We start from the raw sequence: 17887 nt of genomic DNA on the forward strand, positions 1-17887 counted from the left end.
TTCGAATGTAAATCTGCGAGGAAATTCTTCAGTCAACCCTTTGTGCCAAAAGTGAGATCATGTTTCTCAGATAAATGTTGCTCTTTGATCTCTCTTATCCCACACAACGATAGCTAATCCGCAGAAGAACCAAACAGCCAAATAAAACCGTCTTAACCGGTAAACAAAGACGTACTTCAGAGTCTCATAGTCGTCATTCATGCAGAAAATGTCTCCATCAAAGAAATCTCACGTTTGTAACCTCAACGTTTAAGTGTGCAACAGTTTTAGTCGATAGTCCTCTTGTCTCTGGGTCAGACGGTGCTGCAGGGACCCTCGCTGTCCTCACTGTCGTCCCACAATCCTCCACCGCTCAGGCCTGCTGCAGGGTTGCCTCTCTGCTGAGACGGGCCTGGTCTGAAGAGATGAGAGGTAACAGGTAAAAGTACATTCATCTCATTAATCCAGTTGTTTTATCTTTATGTTGTGTCTGCATTGCACCAATGCAAGTGTGAATTTTGTTTTGTTTCCATGTTTTAGTACAAGCGGCTTGTACATCTGAGTAACAGCTCTGTCACACCTGATGAAGGCTCTTACCTCAGGTTTTCTCTACTCGGGTTGAAACTCAGCAAGCTTTGCCTCGCTGGGGCTTGAATCGGTACGAAGCCTTGTCTGCTGTCTTTCTCTGGAGCTGCATCCGCCTGGTACGTGGAGTGATGCGGATAAATACAGAGAGCAGGTCAGAGTGAGTTTCATTCAACAGCACTTGCAAGGAGTTGTCCTTTGTCAAGACTCTGAAAATAACCCTGGTGTTTTCATTTGCATAACAAACTAGAGATGTCTAGTTTGAATTCATTTTAATTGATTTTATTAAAGCCACTATATGCAGATTTGTATTAATGCACGTATAGTATCTTTCAAATGTTCTGATGGCATATGTGTTGGAACAAAAAGCTAGATACCTGTTTGGATGGATCATCCCAGATGGGCCTGAAGGCACTTTTTGGATGTAAAGGAGGAGACCCCTTCCTGACGTTGACCAGCCTCTTTCCGTAGGAGCTGACGAGGCACGGCGTCGGCCCGTCCACACGCGGCCCTGCGGCGTGGCGAAGAGGAGGATGAGGGGTCAATCTGGGAATCTGCCACCTCAGACACATGGTCCTCTCTCTGGGCACCTCCCTCGACTGCTGCTGGCTGCAGGAGGGCTTCAACAGCACCGGCACCTGGCTGTCCTCCTCTTCATCCTCACTGCTGTTGCTGCCCGTCGTCTCCCTGCGCAGGGTGGCGTCAGGGCTGCAGGAGGTGACGGAGGAGTAGTCGAAGGCTGAGGTGTCGTCCTGGTCCGTCTCGCAGTCCTCGAGGCTGTGGTGGGCGTGAGGGGCCTCCAGTCCGTTGGTGCCTTGCCCGGTGAGCTGGCTGGAGGTGCCCTGGCCTGAGTCGCTGTTCTCACCCCACGCTGCGGCGTCGGGCGTGAGGAGGGAGCAGCAGGCGTGTCCACAGTCTCGGGCCGGCTGGTTCAGGAGGGCCAGGTCTCCTCCACAGCCCTTCCTCCTCACCGGGCTGCAGGACCAGCACTCCAGACGCATCGAGTGACACCCGTCCACTCCATTACTGACAGGCTGCTGGTCGTCTCTGTGGGAAGGAGAGTGGAGGTTATTGTAGCAGGACGCCCACATGAGCTGTGACAGTGAGGGGCAGTGGCGTGAAGGAGGTGGAAATATGTACATTTGCTTGTTTTCATTATTGTCTAACCTCCTCTTACTCTTTCCATTCTTTTCCTCATTGCTTTCCCTTTTCCTGTCATTCCCTCCTGTCTTCCTTCTGTCATTATTTATTTACTTTCTTTTGTTCCTACTTCCATTATTTTCTTTCTTCTTTCAATGACCTGAACACTGTCATCTTCTTTGATGTAAATACGGATATTTTAAATTCCTTTTCCTGACAACCCTTCTATACTTTTTCTTCAAGGATTGAAGTGCTCCTTCCACATCTTTACACTGCAGGTGCTCCCTTGCTTTGCTGTACTGACTGCAGCCCGCAGAGGGCGACACTCGCCTCTGAGCTGCGGTGTTGGACTGACGCTGAGACTCTCTGGTCTGCTGGCTCCTGGTGCAGCACTTTGCAGAGGATCCACCAGCCACTGCATCAGAGCAGCTGCTGCCATGCAAAGAATGAATGTGAATGTATTAATTTGTTAATGAGCCAAAGACAAAAACAGGAAGGCAATAAACATAAACATGTAACCTTATATAAATGGCATCAATCTGAGTTTTAATTATCATAGATCATCTGTGAATCCTAATCCTTCTCTTGATGTCCTGACCTTTGTCCACCTCCTTCTCCTTCCTCCCACCGGATGTCTTCCTCCAGGATCACATGACAACGGGACAAGATGCTCCTCAGGGCTCGCTCAGTTCCCAGCAGGAGGCTGCAGTCAGGATGCTCCTTACTGGTCCACTGCAGCAAGTTCTAGAGAAGGAAAACGGAGAAATATTAAACAACGAAGCAAGGATGAGGGTCAGTTTAACATAACCTATTAACTAGCCTATATGTATTTTGACCTGTAGTACCTCTAAAATTGTTTCTAAATCTACTTTCATAAGGCCTTTAATATTTATGAAGGTTTTGTGTGTTTTGTCATCCATTAATCTCTGGCCTTCTACTATCCTTCAAGAAACATCCTCATTGGTTTTATTTCCTGCTCTGAATCATTGTTTTTGTGTTTTTCAGATGTTCTTATTTTGGACCTCCTCAGCATTATAGGGTCAGTGTTGACCTGCACAAACTGGACTCCTTGTGGCTGCTGACTCACCTGAATGTGGCTCAGGTAGCCGTGGATGCGAGCGACAGGAGCCAACAGCAGGTAGAGCAGCTTCATTTCCTCTTTCTCCATCTGGCCGCTCTATTAAACGCAGACAGGAGATATCCATCAGCATGTCTGGTTTCCCAGGTACTTTGTAGATAAATAATGTCGACGCTTATCAATTAAAATACCTGCATTTTCTGCATTTTCTCAGAAAGATTTAGTCTGTTGAACTCCAGCGAGAGGAATGATGCCAGGGTAGCTGTGTATCCAAGGTACATATCCGAAAAGGCTGTCTGGACGACCCAAGTCAAAGCAGTCGTGAGCACCTTCAGTGTTCATTGTAATGGACTGACATCATTTTTTTTTTTAAAACACCAACTTACATCGTTTTGTCCGATGAGCTGCACCAGGATGTCTCCAACCAGAGATTTCCAGTGTTCAGCAGTTAATCGCTCCTGCAGGGTGTTTCTGAAGATCAGGTGTCGCTGTAAAAGCTGCTCCACAGACTTCAGATACGTCTGACTGGGTCACGACACAAAAAAACAAGGATTTTAATTACAAATGGAAGTTTAACGCTTGTTAAAGAATTTATGTAAGCAACCATTAATGATCTGTGCAGTTCAACTGTGTTCAGACGTTACAAGAAGGAAGAATTTGTTGCTTGTTTTTTTTAGACAGGACAGACCTGTGCTGCTGTTTCGTCAACATGTAGCACTTACTACGGCTCCACAGTCATCTGGTGAGCTGGCGGTGTCTTGTATTTATCATACAGCTGGTTTAAGGTTGACACGTACTCCCACTCAGAATGTAGAAGTTGCATCGCCACCTGATGTCGTGCATCTGGACGAAAAAGATCACTCGTAATGTTCATATTTCAACAAATGAGACAGTTTCTGAATGGGCATCAAGTTTAATCTCCAATCTGATAATCTAAATATAGCGAACAGAAATAAGGTGCTCTAAAGTGATTCTCATTTAAATATATAATATATAATCTGTTTACTATCTTTGGCCAAAAGAGGTAACACAAATATTGCAATATAAACATATTTGCAGCATTCCGATCTATATGCACACAACTCTGATAACCTGATTGAACAAAAAGACTCCAGACTGCTGAACTCTGAGCACAATTCAAATAGAAATTCTACATCGACCAGGACTGAAATCTTAGGCATTGCCACTTTAACGTCCAGTGGCTTCAGTAACAACAAAGAAACTCACTCAAGTTGTTGAGTTTTAAAACATTTTTGCCGTTTTAACGAGTTGAAAACATCTTGTAACATTTTTTTGTCGTTTGCACATTGTTGCTCACCCGTGCCTTCGCTCAGTCCGGCTTTGAGGCCCTGCAGGAAGCAGTGGAGGAGCATTTTCCCTCTGGACAGACCGGCCGGTGGAGCAGACGAACAGTCACACGGCCTCCGCTCACAGGCCGGTTCTGCTGGATCGCTGCTGCACGACAGTGGACAGATGGCAAAATGTCTCTCTGCAGGTTTTCACATGTCTGTCATTAAAAAACGTCATATCGCCTGATGACTGGGCGTAAACAGCTGTTTTATGAGTCATTGTTTGCCGTGTGCCACTGAAGATTGTGACAACATTAATATGAAAGCATACACGTTGATTCCCTGTAAACAAACAAACATAGTTAAGAAGACTTTCATGTTCTATTCTGCATTTTACACTTTGATTTGACTGAAATTTACAGCACAAACCAGGAAAGAGTTATCCTGTTATATATATATATATATAACAGTATAAATAGATCTGATTTGTTTAGATATTCCATATACTTTCTTATCTGTAAAGCTCTGTAGTTTATATCTGTTTGTTCTTCACCTCTCTCTGTGTTTGGATGTGGAGCTCTTTCCATCCTGCTGAGGTCTCTGTCTGTTGCTGTACAGCTGCAAGATCTGACCCCCCATCACTCCAAGCTCCTCCTGCAGGATGACAAGACGCCGGGTAAAGATGAGGACGTGTCATTTCACTGTAACCAAACTTTCAAACACTAGATATTTCTCAATAGTTTAAACTAATCTGAGTTCTCACCCTCAGAGACTCGACCAGCGCCTCCAGACGGAGAGCTTTCTTCTGGCAGCTCCTCCTGTTCTCCTCCAGCTCCTCCCGCAGGTACGTGTCTCCATGTTGGATCTGACTGAGCTCCAGCAGAGCGCTGGTGAACCCCGTCTTCAGCTCCGACACCATGCATTGCAACTGAGGGGACAGCAGGTGTCATATATTATTCAAACATACAATTAGATTCATTAACAAGACCACAACAGCGCTGACATTTACACTTATGGAGTTGTGATCATTCTAAACTGACTGTTTACTTACTTATACTATCTGCTGCTAATTTTTTTAAATAATTAGAGCTTTAATTAAATATAAAGTGAGCTGTCTCTTTAACAAAGCCAGGCTGGCTGATGAGGGAAGGTGCAGAATACCTTGGAGATTTCATTGACGAGCTCGGCCTCTTGAGGCTTCATGACCTGTACAGAGAGAGACACACAAACAAGGCTGTTTGCAAACACCCAGTTAATAATCTGCACAGACCATCACAGACTGTTTGATATTTCTAGCTGATAAACTGTAAAGAGAACAGTTGAGTTTGGTAATTCCACCATGCAGAGAAAACCGTGTTCTCCTGTGTAATTATCTCCAAACAAAGATTCAGCATTCACACAATGGGGACAAAGCAGGAAAGTGAACCTGGTTTTTTGTTCCGAAAAGTGAATCTTTAACCTCTTCCTGACCAAATGCACATCATTTATTCCTCCTACCTATATACTAAAGCCTATACATTTACTAGAAGAGGTTGAATGACATTCTTAACCAGATTTAATGACTCTCGTGTCCATATTCTTGTTTGTTTGTGGTACCTGCTCAGATGTCGCTCCTGCCAGCAGCTCCTCTGCTAAGGAAGTGGCAAGCCAGCCAAAGAGCTCAGCCCTGCAGGGGAAATGGCTGCAGGAGCCAAGATCCCTCCTTATAAGTCTGCTGACAGAAGGGCAGGCACGGATCAGCAAAAAAAAACTGGAATATGTGACAGCCTCATGTTTTAAACTACAAATACATCATATAAAATCAGTTCTAAACCAAAATGACAGATCGCCGTAGGTCATTTTATAACACTTTTAAAATATGCAGAAATCACATTTTTACTGTAGGTTGCAAGACTGTGACGATCATAGCTACTTATAAGCATGTTATAATATTTCTTAAACAAAATCATCATATCAGTGATTTCCAAATATCAAAGAATTCAACATAAAAAACATGAGAAAAGCACTGACTGCTGAAGCAAAAGGTATAAAAAGAAAGCCAAAGGACACTCACGTCAGTTACAGCTCTCTAATATTGCGTCTCCGGACATCTGAAAAGCTGCAGTGACTCCAAAAAGACTTAAAATGTCCAGTGTTTGCTTTCCTGTGGAGGAACTTGGTTTCAGTCATTTGCAGTGCGTGAAGGTGTCTGGTGCTGAGCTGCGCACTGCTCTGTGCCGACAGCAGATGTCCCGCATGACGCTCAGTGAGCAGCTCTGTGATTAACTGAGGAAGTCAGGTTCAGTGGAACCATGTAAATGCCCCAAAGGAAGTATTACTTATGATAGTTATCATATATAAATATTTTATCTTTATAGTATACCTATATTCTACTCTACTGTTATTTTACCAATACATGTTTTTTATTTAATTAGTTCACATAACACTTGAAATGATGCTCAGAAAGTAGTTTTTGAAAGCTTTTCAATATGGAAATGTGACTTTTTTGTGCAATTTCCTACAAAACATCACTGTGATTTCTTATGCAGAGAAATATTAATAAAATTAAAGAAAACATAATAGATAAGAGATGGCATTATACACAGTGCAATGCCTTCGATTATGTCAATGATGAGTGAAATCATTTTGGAAAATAACTCCAGAAATCAAGTAACTCCGGCTGCCATGATGTGTGTCATATAGCCTTACATAATGCAATTATATGTATGAATAACACATACATTATATATACACATTTAAACTTTAAATATATAGAAACATAGGTGCAGTACCATTTACACACACATTTTTATACATAACACTATATTTTATATATATATTTGATTTTAAATTTACAACAGGCTTCTGCTAATTCATGTACAATTAAAAAAATTAAAACACCTTGAATAAAAAAAATTATTTTTAGAAAATCGATGGATGTTGTCACCGATAATTTTCTTCACTCCGCCCGCATGTATCAGTCCGCAGAATAAATCGAGCGCACACGTGCCTGCTTTGTTTTGTAGAGGGGCGTGGTTAAGGGACAGTACTTGAATCTGATTGGCTGCTGGGCCTCAGTGAGTTTTCAAAATCGAGGCAGCAGCTGACGGAGCTGTCAAAACAGCCGACAGGAGGAGAACGTGACTGGTGAGAAAAGAGACAAAGACGTACCGTAAATGAAGCCAAATATAGGTAAATATAAATATATATATATGTATGTAATACATCTCTCTATCTTTTTCTTTTTGTTCAAATAATGGTAAGAAAAAGATTTTAGGTAATTGTTTGCCGTGTTGCGAGACAGATCGTTAGCTAGCTAGCTAGCTAGCTAGCTATCTGCAACAAATATCTCTCCAAGCAACATTCAAATAAATGTATTCTGAATATTCTGTTGCCTTCATCCGAATCTTAATACCTTTAATAGTGCAGAAAAAGCTAGCTCCTAGCCCGACTATAGCATGTTTAATTCATAGTGTGCAGGTTGGTGTGTAGACTAGCTAGCTAGTTGCTGACATGGTCGCTTATTTAAAGGAGCATACCCATCATGGTTTTAGGTATTTATTGGTGAGCTATAGCATTGCATTGTGATATCAGAGACTTAATAATCCATCACAGCAAACATGTTGTACCTTCCTACTGTCTCAACAGTCTGCTGGGCTGGAGCCATGAGGACGAGTGAGTTTGACTCTTCATCTGAAGAGGAGGATTTTGGAGAGGAGCAGCTGACGCCCTTCCACATCTCCTGGTAAGTTTTTAGCAGTTGTTGGGGGCCAAAAGGTTTGTGCATCAGTGAAAGTCAGTTTGCTTGTATGTGTGTAGTGACGTAAACATGTAAATATGTTTGTGATTGGCTTTAAGGTTACCTCTGTCCATAGTAGAGTGCTCGCAGTTTCTTGGGATATGCGCACTGCCAGGTAAAGTCCTAGTTTATCATATGTTTGTGTCTTTGCATGTTGATGTTTTTACTTTATTGTGAGGTTTTGTGAAACTGAAAATAAAACAACTTTTTCCTCATTTGACTTCAGGTTGCAAATTCAAAGACATCCGCAGGAGTCTGGAAAGAGATGTCGGTAAGACGACCTTCTTCCTTATTGGTGCTTGAATAAAATATGAAATAATAAAATACAACCATAATAACATTCACATGTTGATCTTTTATTTGGCCTTTCTTTTGAAATACCTCATTCCAGTGGATTTGGGAAATGTAGTGTGTGAGCATGATTTTATAGAATCACATACTGTAACCGCAGGCTGCAACTAATAATAATAATAATAATAGTTTTCATTGTCAATTCAATTGATTATCTTTATTTGAGTTATTAAATCATTTGGTCTATAAAATGGAGAAACGGTACAATTTGTCACAATCACAATTTCCTAAAGGGTTAAGTTCTCTCTCAGATTTCATAAGTGAAAATGAATGAAACAGAAATGAACTTTAATGTAATATCAGTCTGATTATCAGGATTAGTCCAAAGGCAGAAGAAGCGCTTCAACTCTTTTAGTTGTGTTTGTGAAGATGCAGAGAGTGAGCCCTCTTTACTGGAAATAAAGAGCTCATGTTTGCAGCAAGAGTGAAATCCTCATTTTCCAGCAATATAAGCAACCGGAGGCATTGGCTAACCTGTACATGTAACATATTCCCCTAAAACGATCTTCTTATAAACCGGCCTCGTCTGAGAAAAAAAACCTGTTTTACATCTTTTTGCTTCCTTCTTGTCAACAGAAGAGCTCCAGAACCAGGGGGTACAGGAAGTGTTTGTTTTCTGCACCAGAGGAGAGCTGAACAAGTACCGGGTTCCCTCCCTGCTGGAGGTCTACCGGCAGCGAGGCTTCACAGTCCACCACACGCCCTTCCCAGACGGAGACACTCCCGAGCTGGAACAGTGCTGCCAGATCCTGGAGGAGCTGCAGGTCGGCCTCGAGAACAACAGGAGGACTGTGATCCAGTAAGAGAATTAAAAAAAAAAATGTCTCTAAAAGTTGCATCACAAAAAGAAACTAGCGTGTAGCGTGTTTTACATTTCCCAGTTTATCTTCCTCTTTCTTCTGGATAAAAGTAGGACAGGAAATGGCTTCGAACATGGAAGTACTCTCAAAGTGTTTAGTTTATTTAAACTGTCTCAAGTTGCTGTCAGAAGAAGTCTTGCTGGTCGTGTTACGGCGAGTGAAGCAGTATGAACCAGACTTTTTTAACGTCTTAATGTTTCCCAGAAACAATACATGTTAATACTTCTAAAATCAGATGGCTGTTGATGATGAACCTTATTTTCTTGGTCGCATTTTTTATTTATTGAAATTTTCATTCATACTTACAACAGCATGGATTAAACTATTGAACAGAAGGTAAGCCAAATATGACACACCCTTCGTTCAAAAGATGAGACTGGTTAAGAGAGAGAGAGCATTCATAAATCATAAACGAGCTCACCTCAGCTGATCTACATCAACAAGACGACTCGTGAAGTAGAACGTAATGAAAAAGAGTGATTACATGACAAGTTGTGATCCGTCTTGTTTTTATTGGATATGGCAGCATGACACGAAAACAAGAAATGTTTCTCAAGTAGGTTTTGTGATTGATGACATAAAATGATATTTTGACAAGAAAAGTTTCTTGTAAGAATGTAATTTGTCTAAAAGTGATGCAAAAATATGTCGTTTGACATGAAAGATATCTTGTTAAAATTAGAAAACGTTTGTGTTCTAACAATATCTTTTCACAGATTTAATGAGATTTAATATTTTTAGTGTCATGGTGGCAGCAAGACTCTCAGCAGCCTCAACAGACCAGAGCAGGAAGAGGAAGGTTGCTGGTTCATGCGTCTCGAGGCCCCCCCGAGAGGCTCCTGACTGGAACTGGTTGTACTGAACTCTCCTAATGTGTGAGAGAGTGTCACGATGTTTCTACCCAAACATGCAAGCGTAGAAACCGTGTCAGCGAAGGTTAAAGATCGACATCGATACAAACGGTTCTACCCTTTTGTGTTTTTGTAATATTTGAAGTGCCAAACAGCCCTAGAGAACCAGGGCACATCTCACCACAAAGACATCGATCTTCCGTAACTCCCTCGGGACACCTCTCATTACACAACTGAGCGATTTGCTTCCAGCTTTCAGCTTTTGATGGGATTTTGCTCTTTCTTTTTTCCCCCTTCAGCTGTTACGGAGGCCTGGGACGCTCCGGATTAAGTAAGAATATTTTACTTCTCCTTTTACTTTGAAAGTTGTTCTTTGTGTCATCCGTCAATGTGTTTGTTTCTTTAAATGTCAGTTTATGTTGAAAAGTTTGACCTTTTTTTAAATCCCTTTCTTTCACTGCTCTGATCTCGTGGATGTCTCGTGTTTTCAGTCGCCGCCTGTCTGCTGCTTCAGCTCTCTCCGACGATGACGGCGAACAAAGCCATCGAAATCCTCCGGGAGCACCGAGGAGGAGGAGCCATACAGACCGTGAAGGTGAGACTCTGTTGTATTTAAGGAACTGTACCCTGCTGTGGTTGCCTCATTACACATGTAGATGTTTAGGCTGCCATTTATACTTGTCACTTACTCAAGATATCTTTTTGACAATTATTGTTGAGTAATTAAGTTGTAAGTTGAGACTATTTTTGAATGTTACTCCCGAAAATGTTCCATTTTATTTAGTCTGTATATTGTTGTTCATAATAATAATAAATATGGTCCACCATCAAAATGAAGGGACTCAGTGCTACTTCTCATTATTATATTATAAGTTTTACGTGTTTTTGGAAGTTTAGTCAGCATGTCCACATTATGAAAACTAGACCTAGTTTGATAAATACCGTAGTATTTATAATACAGTGCTCTGACATTAGAGATTTGAGAGCTACTTGCAAGTATTGCATTCAAATACTTTGTGAGAACATGACCTTGAAAGACAAACTGTCATTATTATTGGCTGTTATTTAAAGTTGTCCTTGTTAAAAATGTTACTTTGTTTGTTAGAAAACAAATATTGGGCGACATATTTTTAGAGATCTTTGAAAATCTCAAACATTGATATTGTAGTTTGTATATAAAGTGAGTATTGGTCAGACTGAAGTGAATGTAGGAGCTTCTTCCATTGACCGTGCACTGATAGCGTAGCTTTTGATGAAATCCTAAAAATATTACACCCGATGTGATGTCATGCACTGTTTATAAGTGCTGTGCGTTGCTAAACAAACATGTCAGCTAACACCTTAATGTAACTTTTCCGTAGCAATACAACTTCCTCCATGAGTTTCGGGAAAAGTACGCCGCCTACCAGCAGAGCAGAGAGGTTTCCACAGAGCGCTCAGTGTCACGGTGATCATTTCTCTTCATCTCATTAGTCAGCGTTTCTCTCCTGATGGTGTGATGTACAATTCTATTCTCTAATGACTGCACTTTAACAGAATACTTTAATATATTTCTTTTTCTCATGATCAAATTAAAGACTTGAGGATATGCTGGTGGGGTGTTTATTAGCATGTTTGCATTGTTACATTTAAAGAGGTTTTTGTCACGAGGGTTGAGGTGAACTGAGAAAAGGTCTCCTGCTGTATTGATACTTTGTCCAATGAGCTGCATTTTTTTTGAGATGGTCTTTTCTTAAATCTGTACTAGCGCAAATCAGTACTTTCCTGCTCCACGTTATTTCTCATAACATTTGTTTTTATTAGCCACTTCGCTAGCATGGCTAATAAAAATGTGTTTTTGCCACTCATGTCCTTTTTTTAAAGGTTTTGAGTTAAAACAACATTCCAGTCCATTGTAACAGAGTTGGATAGTTTTATTTAGATTCAAATAAACTCAAGTTGTGACATGATGGGATCTAATGCATACAAATGTTATCTGTGACAAATGACCATAGCTTTCCCTGATAAATGTACACATTTGAAAATGGCAATAAATACTCTTAGTATTTATGAAAATGTTCGTCTAATGGCCTTTTGATTCGGAGGAAAAAAAAAAAAAACTTTCCAGATTTGTTGACTGGAGATGACGCGACGCTGCGTGGAGTGCTTTAATATCTTGGAAACATAAAAAGTAAAATTCAAAAACATTGAATAAATAAACACTTGACTTACTAATGCTGTGGAATATTTGGTGGTGAGATGAAGAAAATGCACAAATGACAGTGTTAAGAGATTTCAAAAGGTACATTCAACAGTATGGCATACTCGCAGTGTCCCACCAAAGTTCAGAAGGAGAATAAGTACTGTTGCTTCCTAACACTCCAATATATATATTATTGTACTGTTGAGTCTACCTTCTAGTTTATTGAAAGCTGCGAGGGCGGTTCTACACAAACACAGGTCACACGTTGCTGGCTACTCTGGATTCACACTTAAATATTGCCTTTGAGTTCAATAGGGATTACATCATGTAAATGCTGCGATGGATAAGTCTGAAGTATGGAAGGAATACATCAGATGGTTCTGAAACTGACGCGACAACCAGGTTGTGATTGTTCCTGTGCAACGCACTCCAGCCCGTACTGTACAAAACAGTAAAGTCCCCAAAATGTCCAATAACAGAAGTGAAGTTTGCATTTAACTATTTGTTTTAGTGATAATGAATCACGCTGCAGGTAATACATGAGCTGTTAAAGCCAAGAGTCTAATTCACAGGAGAAGCTAATGAAGTTCAGCAGCACAGCTCAGACTCTCCCTCAAAAGTTGGGAGCCAAGATGAACTATTTAAATCCCCAACATCAGAATCACACCATTAGAAATAAAACGGGGAAAAAAAAAACACGTCCATTTAGGTTTGTCCTCATTTTCTATCAAATTTAAACTGTACTGCTGTGAGAGGAACGCTGCGACCGAGATATTCTCTTAAAACGGGTTAAATGTTTCCAAAATGACACTCGCGTGTGGGGTGGGGGTGGGGGGGGGGGGGGGTTGAGAGTTTGTCTGCTTGAACTGGCGTCTTGTTGCTGAGCGGTGGTCTCCAGCAGGTCCAGTGCTCCAGCACTAAGATCATAGTGTCTGGTCGTCTACTGTACATGCAGGTCCTTTTCCTTCATCGGCCCGTCTAAGAGCTCACCAGAACATAAATCATCCTGTTTACAAAGAGACGACAAAGCGGGACGAGTTAAACACTTACACCCGTAACATCACACGTCGCCATGTTGGCTTTTACAGGGTTTAACGTCTGCATCTGAAACACTTATTTACTTTCTTGCTAATAAATATGAAGTTACAGCCAAGGGATGGTTAGCGTAGCATAGTCTAGCTTAAAGACTGGGGGGTGAAACGTTTATTTTAATTGTTTTATGTACAACAAAACAAAGCAGAAATAATAATGCGTACCCATAGAGATAGTAGAAGAAGGACAGGAGGTAGAAAGCCAGTTTGCACCAGCCTTCTTTTTGACAGAACGCCAGGATGTCAGCGTTCATGATGGTTGTCGGGTCGTAGAGTCCTGGACAGCTCATCACGGGTCTGCTCATATACCTGCATCACAGAGACAAAGTGGTGCGTTAAACCTCATTACTCCGTGCAATACAGATGTTATTGATAGCCTAAGCACTGACATGTGTCCTTACCTCCAGACATGATAAGCCAGCAGCGGCAAGTTGAGACAGAGGGTGAGCCACTCGGCCGCACAGAAGAACATCACACAGAAGAAGAAATGGATGAGATATTCTGGGAGAACCAGCTGGGAAGAACAAAATGTAAAGAAAAATGTCAGAATTCAAACTCGCCGATCAGTCAGTCCAACGCTCATGTTTTTGTGAGTCTGTTTGCTGATTTACTGTCAGTGAGATACAGACTAATTCTTAAACTGTCCACACAGAATACTTAATTATTACCCAGTAAGGAGCCACATGGAATACATGGAGAAGTTAGAGCCAGAACAGTACGAAGTTACAGAGCCTGAAGGCAATGATTAGGCCTTTTTTTACAAAGCCGAGGTATTTAAAGAGACACGTCTAAAAATTGCCCTCAGCTCCACAGAGAGTCAAAGACAGGAGTGAAATACTAATTAGCTACAGAGAGATGCTTATTTTAACAATGCATTTCCTAAACGTTAAGCCTATTGTGTCACAGTTTAATGTCCAATCTCTACACATTACTACATGTGCAGAGAAATGTCACATATAAGCCGTTGGTACTACGTGAACAGTGCTTCATCATGCACTGATCCCACACTGTGGATAACCATAAACAGGATGACAAATTAAGCAGAATTGCCGTGATTTGAACACTAACATGTTAAACCTGAGGAAAGAAAGACCCCACAGTGGGGCTTACGCAATACCTTCAGATGTCCTCCGTCTAATGTGGCAAAACAATGTGCGACATGCATCCCATTCAGCCTTCACCACGGACTTATTGCTGTAAATTAATGCGAGCTGAAATTTAGAAATCTACGAGACATTGTGTCAAGTGGATAGAAAAGGTTAATTTCCCACCCTGGTTATTGTGTCATGCATCATCAAACCCATCAACAACTTGCTCTGGAGAATATTTGGGCGTGTCAACATCTTTGAGGGACAAACCTACAGATCATACCACGTCCTGACAAACGGGGACACACTGGAGACGGACCATGCTGTGAGCACGAGCAGTGTTGATGCAGCAGCCTGCCTCAGGTTGACAGAGCTCGATGTGGTGGGTGGTGGGGGGTGGGGGGGGGGGGCAGATGGAGGCACCACATGGAAGCCATGCATTCAAAAAGAGCAGAGGGCGGAAGGGTGTGGGGGGCAACCAACAGCCCACAGATGGAAAGGTGAGGGGCGTGTAGGAGGAAGAAGGTGTGAGGAGGGGGAGGGGCTATAATGTATTGAAATCCTGCACTGTGCTGCCAAATACAAAAAAACAACTGATCTCAGCACAAAACGTGCCGACTGAGCTGACAATCCACACGCAAAAAGACTCGTCCATGGTCAAAACTGCAGATACTACTGTGGAGTGCATCGTGAGGAATCTCTTTTTAATCGCAAATATAACTCCTACTACTGAAATCCCAAACCAATCAGTGGGCCCCAAATATTGCTGAGCTGGACTGTGTTGGGATTCTGCAGCCATCTGGTCTAAACCACAGGTGATGTCGGTTTAGAGCCAACACTGAGCTCATGTATACGCTAGCTCAGTTCTGATGACTGAATCTGAAACTGCGTAATAATTAAATGTAATTTAAAGCTCGAACGTTAAATAAATTTTCCTCCAAAACCAATCAAGCCTCACCAGATACCATGATCCACAGCTCAAAGTACCCACTACTCAAAAAGCTCCGCTACAGAATCCAGTTAGCTGATCGGACTTTACATGATTACCATGAATACTGTTGTTCGTGTGCCTGGTGTCATGTCACTGTTGTGTTTAACTGGGAATTTACTGCACCAGTAACTTTGACACTATTTGCAATACAAAGGGTAGGTTGTAATAAAGATCATGCATGTTTTGAGCATTTGCAAGTCTTTTCAGTTAACTGAATTCACTTTATCAATAATCAGTAACATCTAATCCCAGCTAATGTTGTCCGTGGCTCCTACACCTAGACGAGCAGCTTAACGCAGTCAATTTAATTGGTTAGATGAGTTATAAAAACAACAATAAAAAAGGCAAAACTAATATTCCAGTTGACGCTCTGCACTCTAACTGATCCACAACAGTCAAAAAATGCTCACAAAAGTATATAAAAAAAGATTTGTTTTTAAAACAATATGCTCCATGACAGTATAAACCCTGAGGCCCAGGTGGCAGGTGGTCTAATCCCAGGCTAAACTCTGGCTTCAACTCTTGAGATTAGTTAACTGAAAAGACATTTGCAAACACTTCTCCGTGCAAAATGACAAGACTGCAGACTGAGTTGGACTGAGCGGGCATTTTAAAGATTGGTACAAACCTTTATTGCAATTTTGACTCTTTTAATCTTTTTGACCTTTTCAACTGTCTTTTTGCCGTTAACAAAGTGTAAAAAAAAAAAAGCAGATTAGGAAAAAACAAAACAACAAAAGGCGTTAGAGTTTGACAGCTGACAAGATCTCGGAATTCATAACAGGTAGGTTATTTAGCATAACAGTGCAGAGAAATGGTTGAAAAAGACAGATAGGCGGACAAAGTTATCCTGAAAACAGATGAAAGACCTTTCAACAGAGCATTTCTGCATGCAGTCAAAGAGGCAAGGAGGGCGTGTGAGGGTCGGTGGTGTCACTTACCGGATTTAAAGTGTTACACTGATCTATAGGATTCTTGTAATCAGTCTTCAGCTCATCAAATGCTATTATCTGAGGGAACAAGATGACCACAATGTAACAACGTACACAGAGCAGCTTAATGTTAGTGTACATTTTATTAACATGCAAGAAATGCAATGCATCAACTGATCCCCCCCCCCCCCCTTCAAAATGTATGTTTTGTTTGACCAACCGTCCAAAACCCGGCTATTTGCAAAATGACACAAACCAGCTCAAGCAGCAAATTCTCATATTTCAATAAACGCTTGGACAAGATTTATCAAAATTGACTGATTTAACTTATCGATTAATCAAGTTAGTGTCAAAGCTTCACTGTCAAAGCAATGTCCTCTTTGTAGTCCTGTTGTTTACCCATCAATTGTTTTCTGTTACACCAAGGTAATCATATTTAAAATGTATGGTCAGTTTTGTTCCATGTAATTTGTAATATTCTGAATGAGACAATAGTACATACTTCTCGTAACTATACCTATGGGGTAAAAATGAGTAACGTTAACGATGCAGCTCTTTGGGGTCATGGCTACGTTACCTAAAAGTTTACATTCTGCACTTATAATGTTGACATTTTGACAATAACACGAACGGTCATAACTATGTTGCATGTCGGGAAATATGGGGAAGGGGACGTTTGTCGTTTCGGGATTGGACGTTGATGTTAGCTAAACCTGCTAACAAGCTGGTCAGCTAATAGCTGGACTCTGATCATTTGACAAGCCTGATAGATTATTTGACGTTTCACTATAATCAGACTACGATCAATAACAGGTGAACAATGGAGGAGGATTGTGACAATACGACAAAATAGTATTTGTTTTCGTTAGCTAACGTTAGCTCCTAGCTAACGGTTGTGTACCATTCATTCTAGTACGGATGCGTTGCACGTTACGTATGCCGAGCACTGAGCGCGCGGCCGTTTCTATGGAGTTGGCATGGATACGTTCTGTCCAGCCGTTAAAAACGGCTATGTAGCCACAAAGCTGGCCTAGCGTTATTAGCCCGGGGTCTTTGCCAACGTCCATCGCTCTTTCGCCTGATTATACCAGCGCCGTTGGACTGACAGGCCCACCGTCTTATGTATAGTTGTCCATAAATGTGTACTTACATGCCAGATAGCGAAGAAGATAAGCGCCGCCGTGAGCAGCAGAGCGAGCATGTAACAAAAGGCCGCGAATGTGAACGCCATTTTTTTTCTCGGGTTCTGCTCGTCGGTTCCTGGCTCGGTTGGCAGATGATGCGGGCAGCTTCGCAACCGATTTGAGATTTGTCAGCTCGTCTTCTTCTTCAGTCAGTGCTTAGCTGGCTGGTATCCTGTTTGGCTCATTACTGCCATCTTCTGGAGTAACGTATGTCCTTCAGTTCTGTTCTACCAATTCTAATTGACCTACAATTTATTTGCCAAGTTGGAGAGCAAATAACGAGTTTTACTCATTTATTATACATCTATTTTGATGTGCGTGTACAGAAAAATAAATAACAGCTAGTAACATTGATTTAAAAAAAGCTGGACAATAGACAGGACTGTCATGTACACAAGTATTGCGAAATAGGTGTTTTAACGTTACATAAATATATAATTAAAAGGCACCAATGACCAACAATAAAATAACATCTCGATAAAAGTTAGGTGTTCTGTGTTGTAAACAA

General features: G+C 41.4%; 3 protein-coding genes across 5 annotated transcripts; 2 read left to right on the forward strand and 1 right to left on the reverse strand.

Moving 5' to 3' along the window:
• The first annotated feature begins 2355 nt into the window (after positions 1–2355).
• LOC142968233 (uncharacterized) lies at positions 2356–6430 on the forward strand. The gene is made up of 7 exons (XM_076108032.1): positions 2356–2441; positions 2710–2842; positions 3460–3524; positions 4117–4276; positions 4633–4747; positions 4841–4915; positions 5676–6430. The coding sequence occupies exons 1-7, from the start codon at positions 2356–2358 to the stop codon at positions 5903–5905; spliced, it is 864 nt and encodes a 287-aa protein (XP_075964147.1). The 3' UTR covers positions 5906–6430.
• Positions 6431–7076: 646 nt separating this feature from the next.
• Positions 7077–11966, forward strand: cdkn3 (cyclin dependent kinase inhibitor 3). 3 transcript variants are annotated; one of them, XM_076108607.1, is made up of 8 exons: positions 7083–7242; positions 7699–7795; positions 7909–7964; positions 8076–8120; positions 8777–8999; positions 10211–10242; positions 10403–10506; positions 11273–11966. In XM_076108607.1, exons 1-8 carry the CDS (start codon positions 7227–7229, stop codon positions 11360–11362), a joined length of 663 nt encoding a protein of 220 aa, XP_075964722.1. In that variant the 5' UTR covers positions 7083–7226; the 3' UTR covers positions 11363–11966. The 3 variants fall into 3 exon arrangements, 2 of the variants coding, with proteins under 2 accessions (XP_075964722.1, XP_075964721.1); XM_076108606.1 differs by having other exon boundaries at positions 7105–7242; positions 7666–7795; XR_012959049.1 differs by lacking the exon at positions 11273–11966 and having other exon boundaries at positions 7077–7242; positions 7666–7795; positions 9802–10242; positions 10403–10512.
• On the reverse strand, positions 11810–17538 carry cnih1 (cornichon family member 1). The gene is made up of 5 exons (XM_076108609.1): positions 17346–17538; positions 16205–16273; positions 13586–13698; positions 13350–13493; positions 11810–13099 (listed from the first exon to the last, which is right to left on the reverse strand). The coding sequence occupies exons 1-5, from the start codon at positions 17424–17426 to the stop codon at positions 13072–13074; spliced, it is 435 nt and encodes a 144-aa protein (XP_075964724.1). The 5' UTR covers positions 17427–17538; the 3' UTR covers positions 11810–13071.
• Between the last annotated feature and the right edge of the window lie 349 nt (positions 17539–17887).

This window comes from Anarhichas minor, unplaced genomic scaffold (genome assembly GCF_050575085.1).
Source record: "Anarhichas minor isolate MPS153535 unplaced genomic scaffold, ASM5057508v1 ptg000040l, whole genome shotgun sequence".
NCBI classification, from domain to species: domain Eukaryota; kingdom Metazoa; phylum Chordata; class Actinopteri; order Perciformes; family Anarhichadidae; genus Anarhichas; species Anarhichas minor.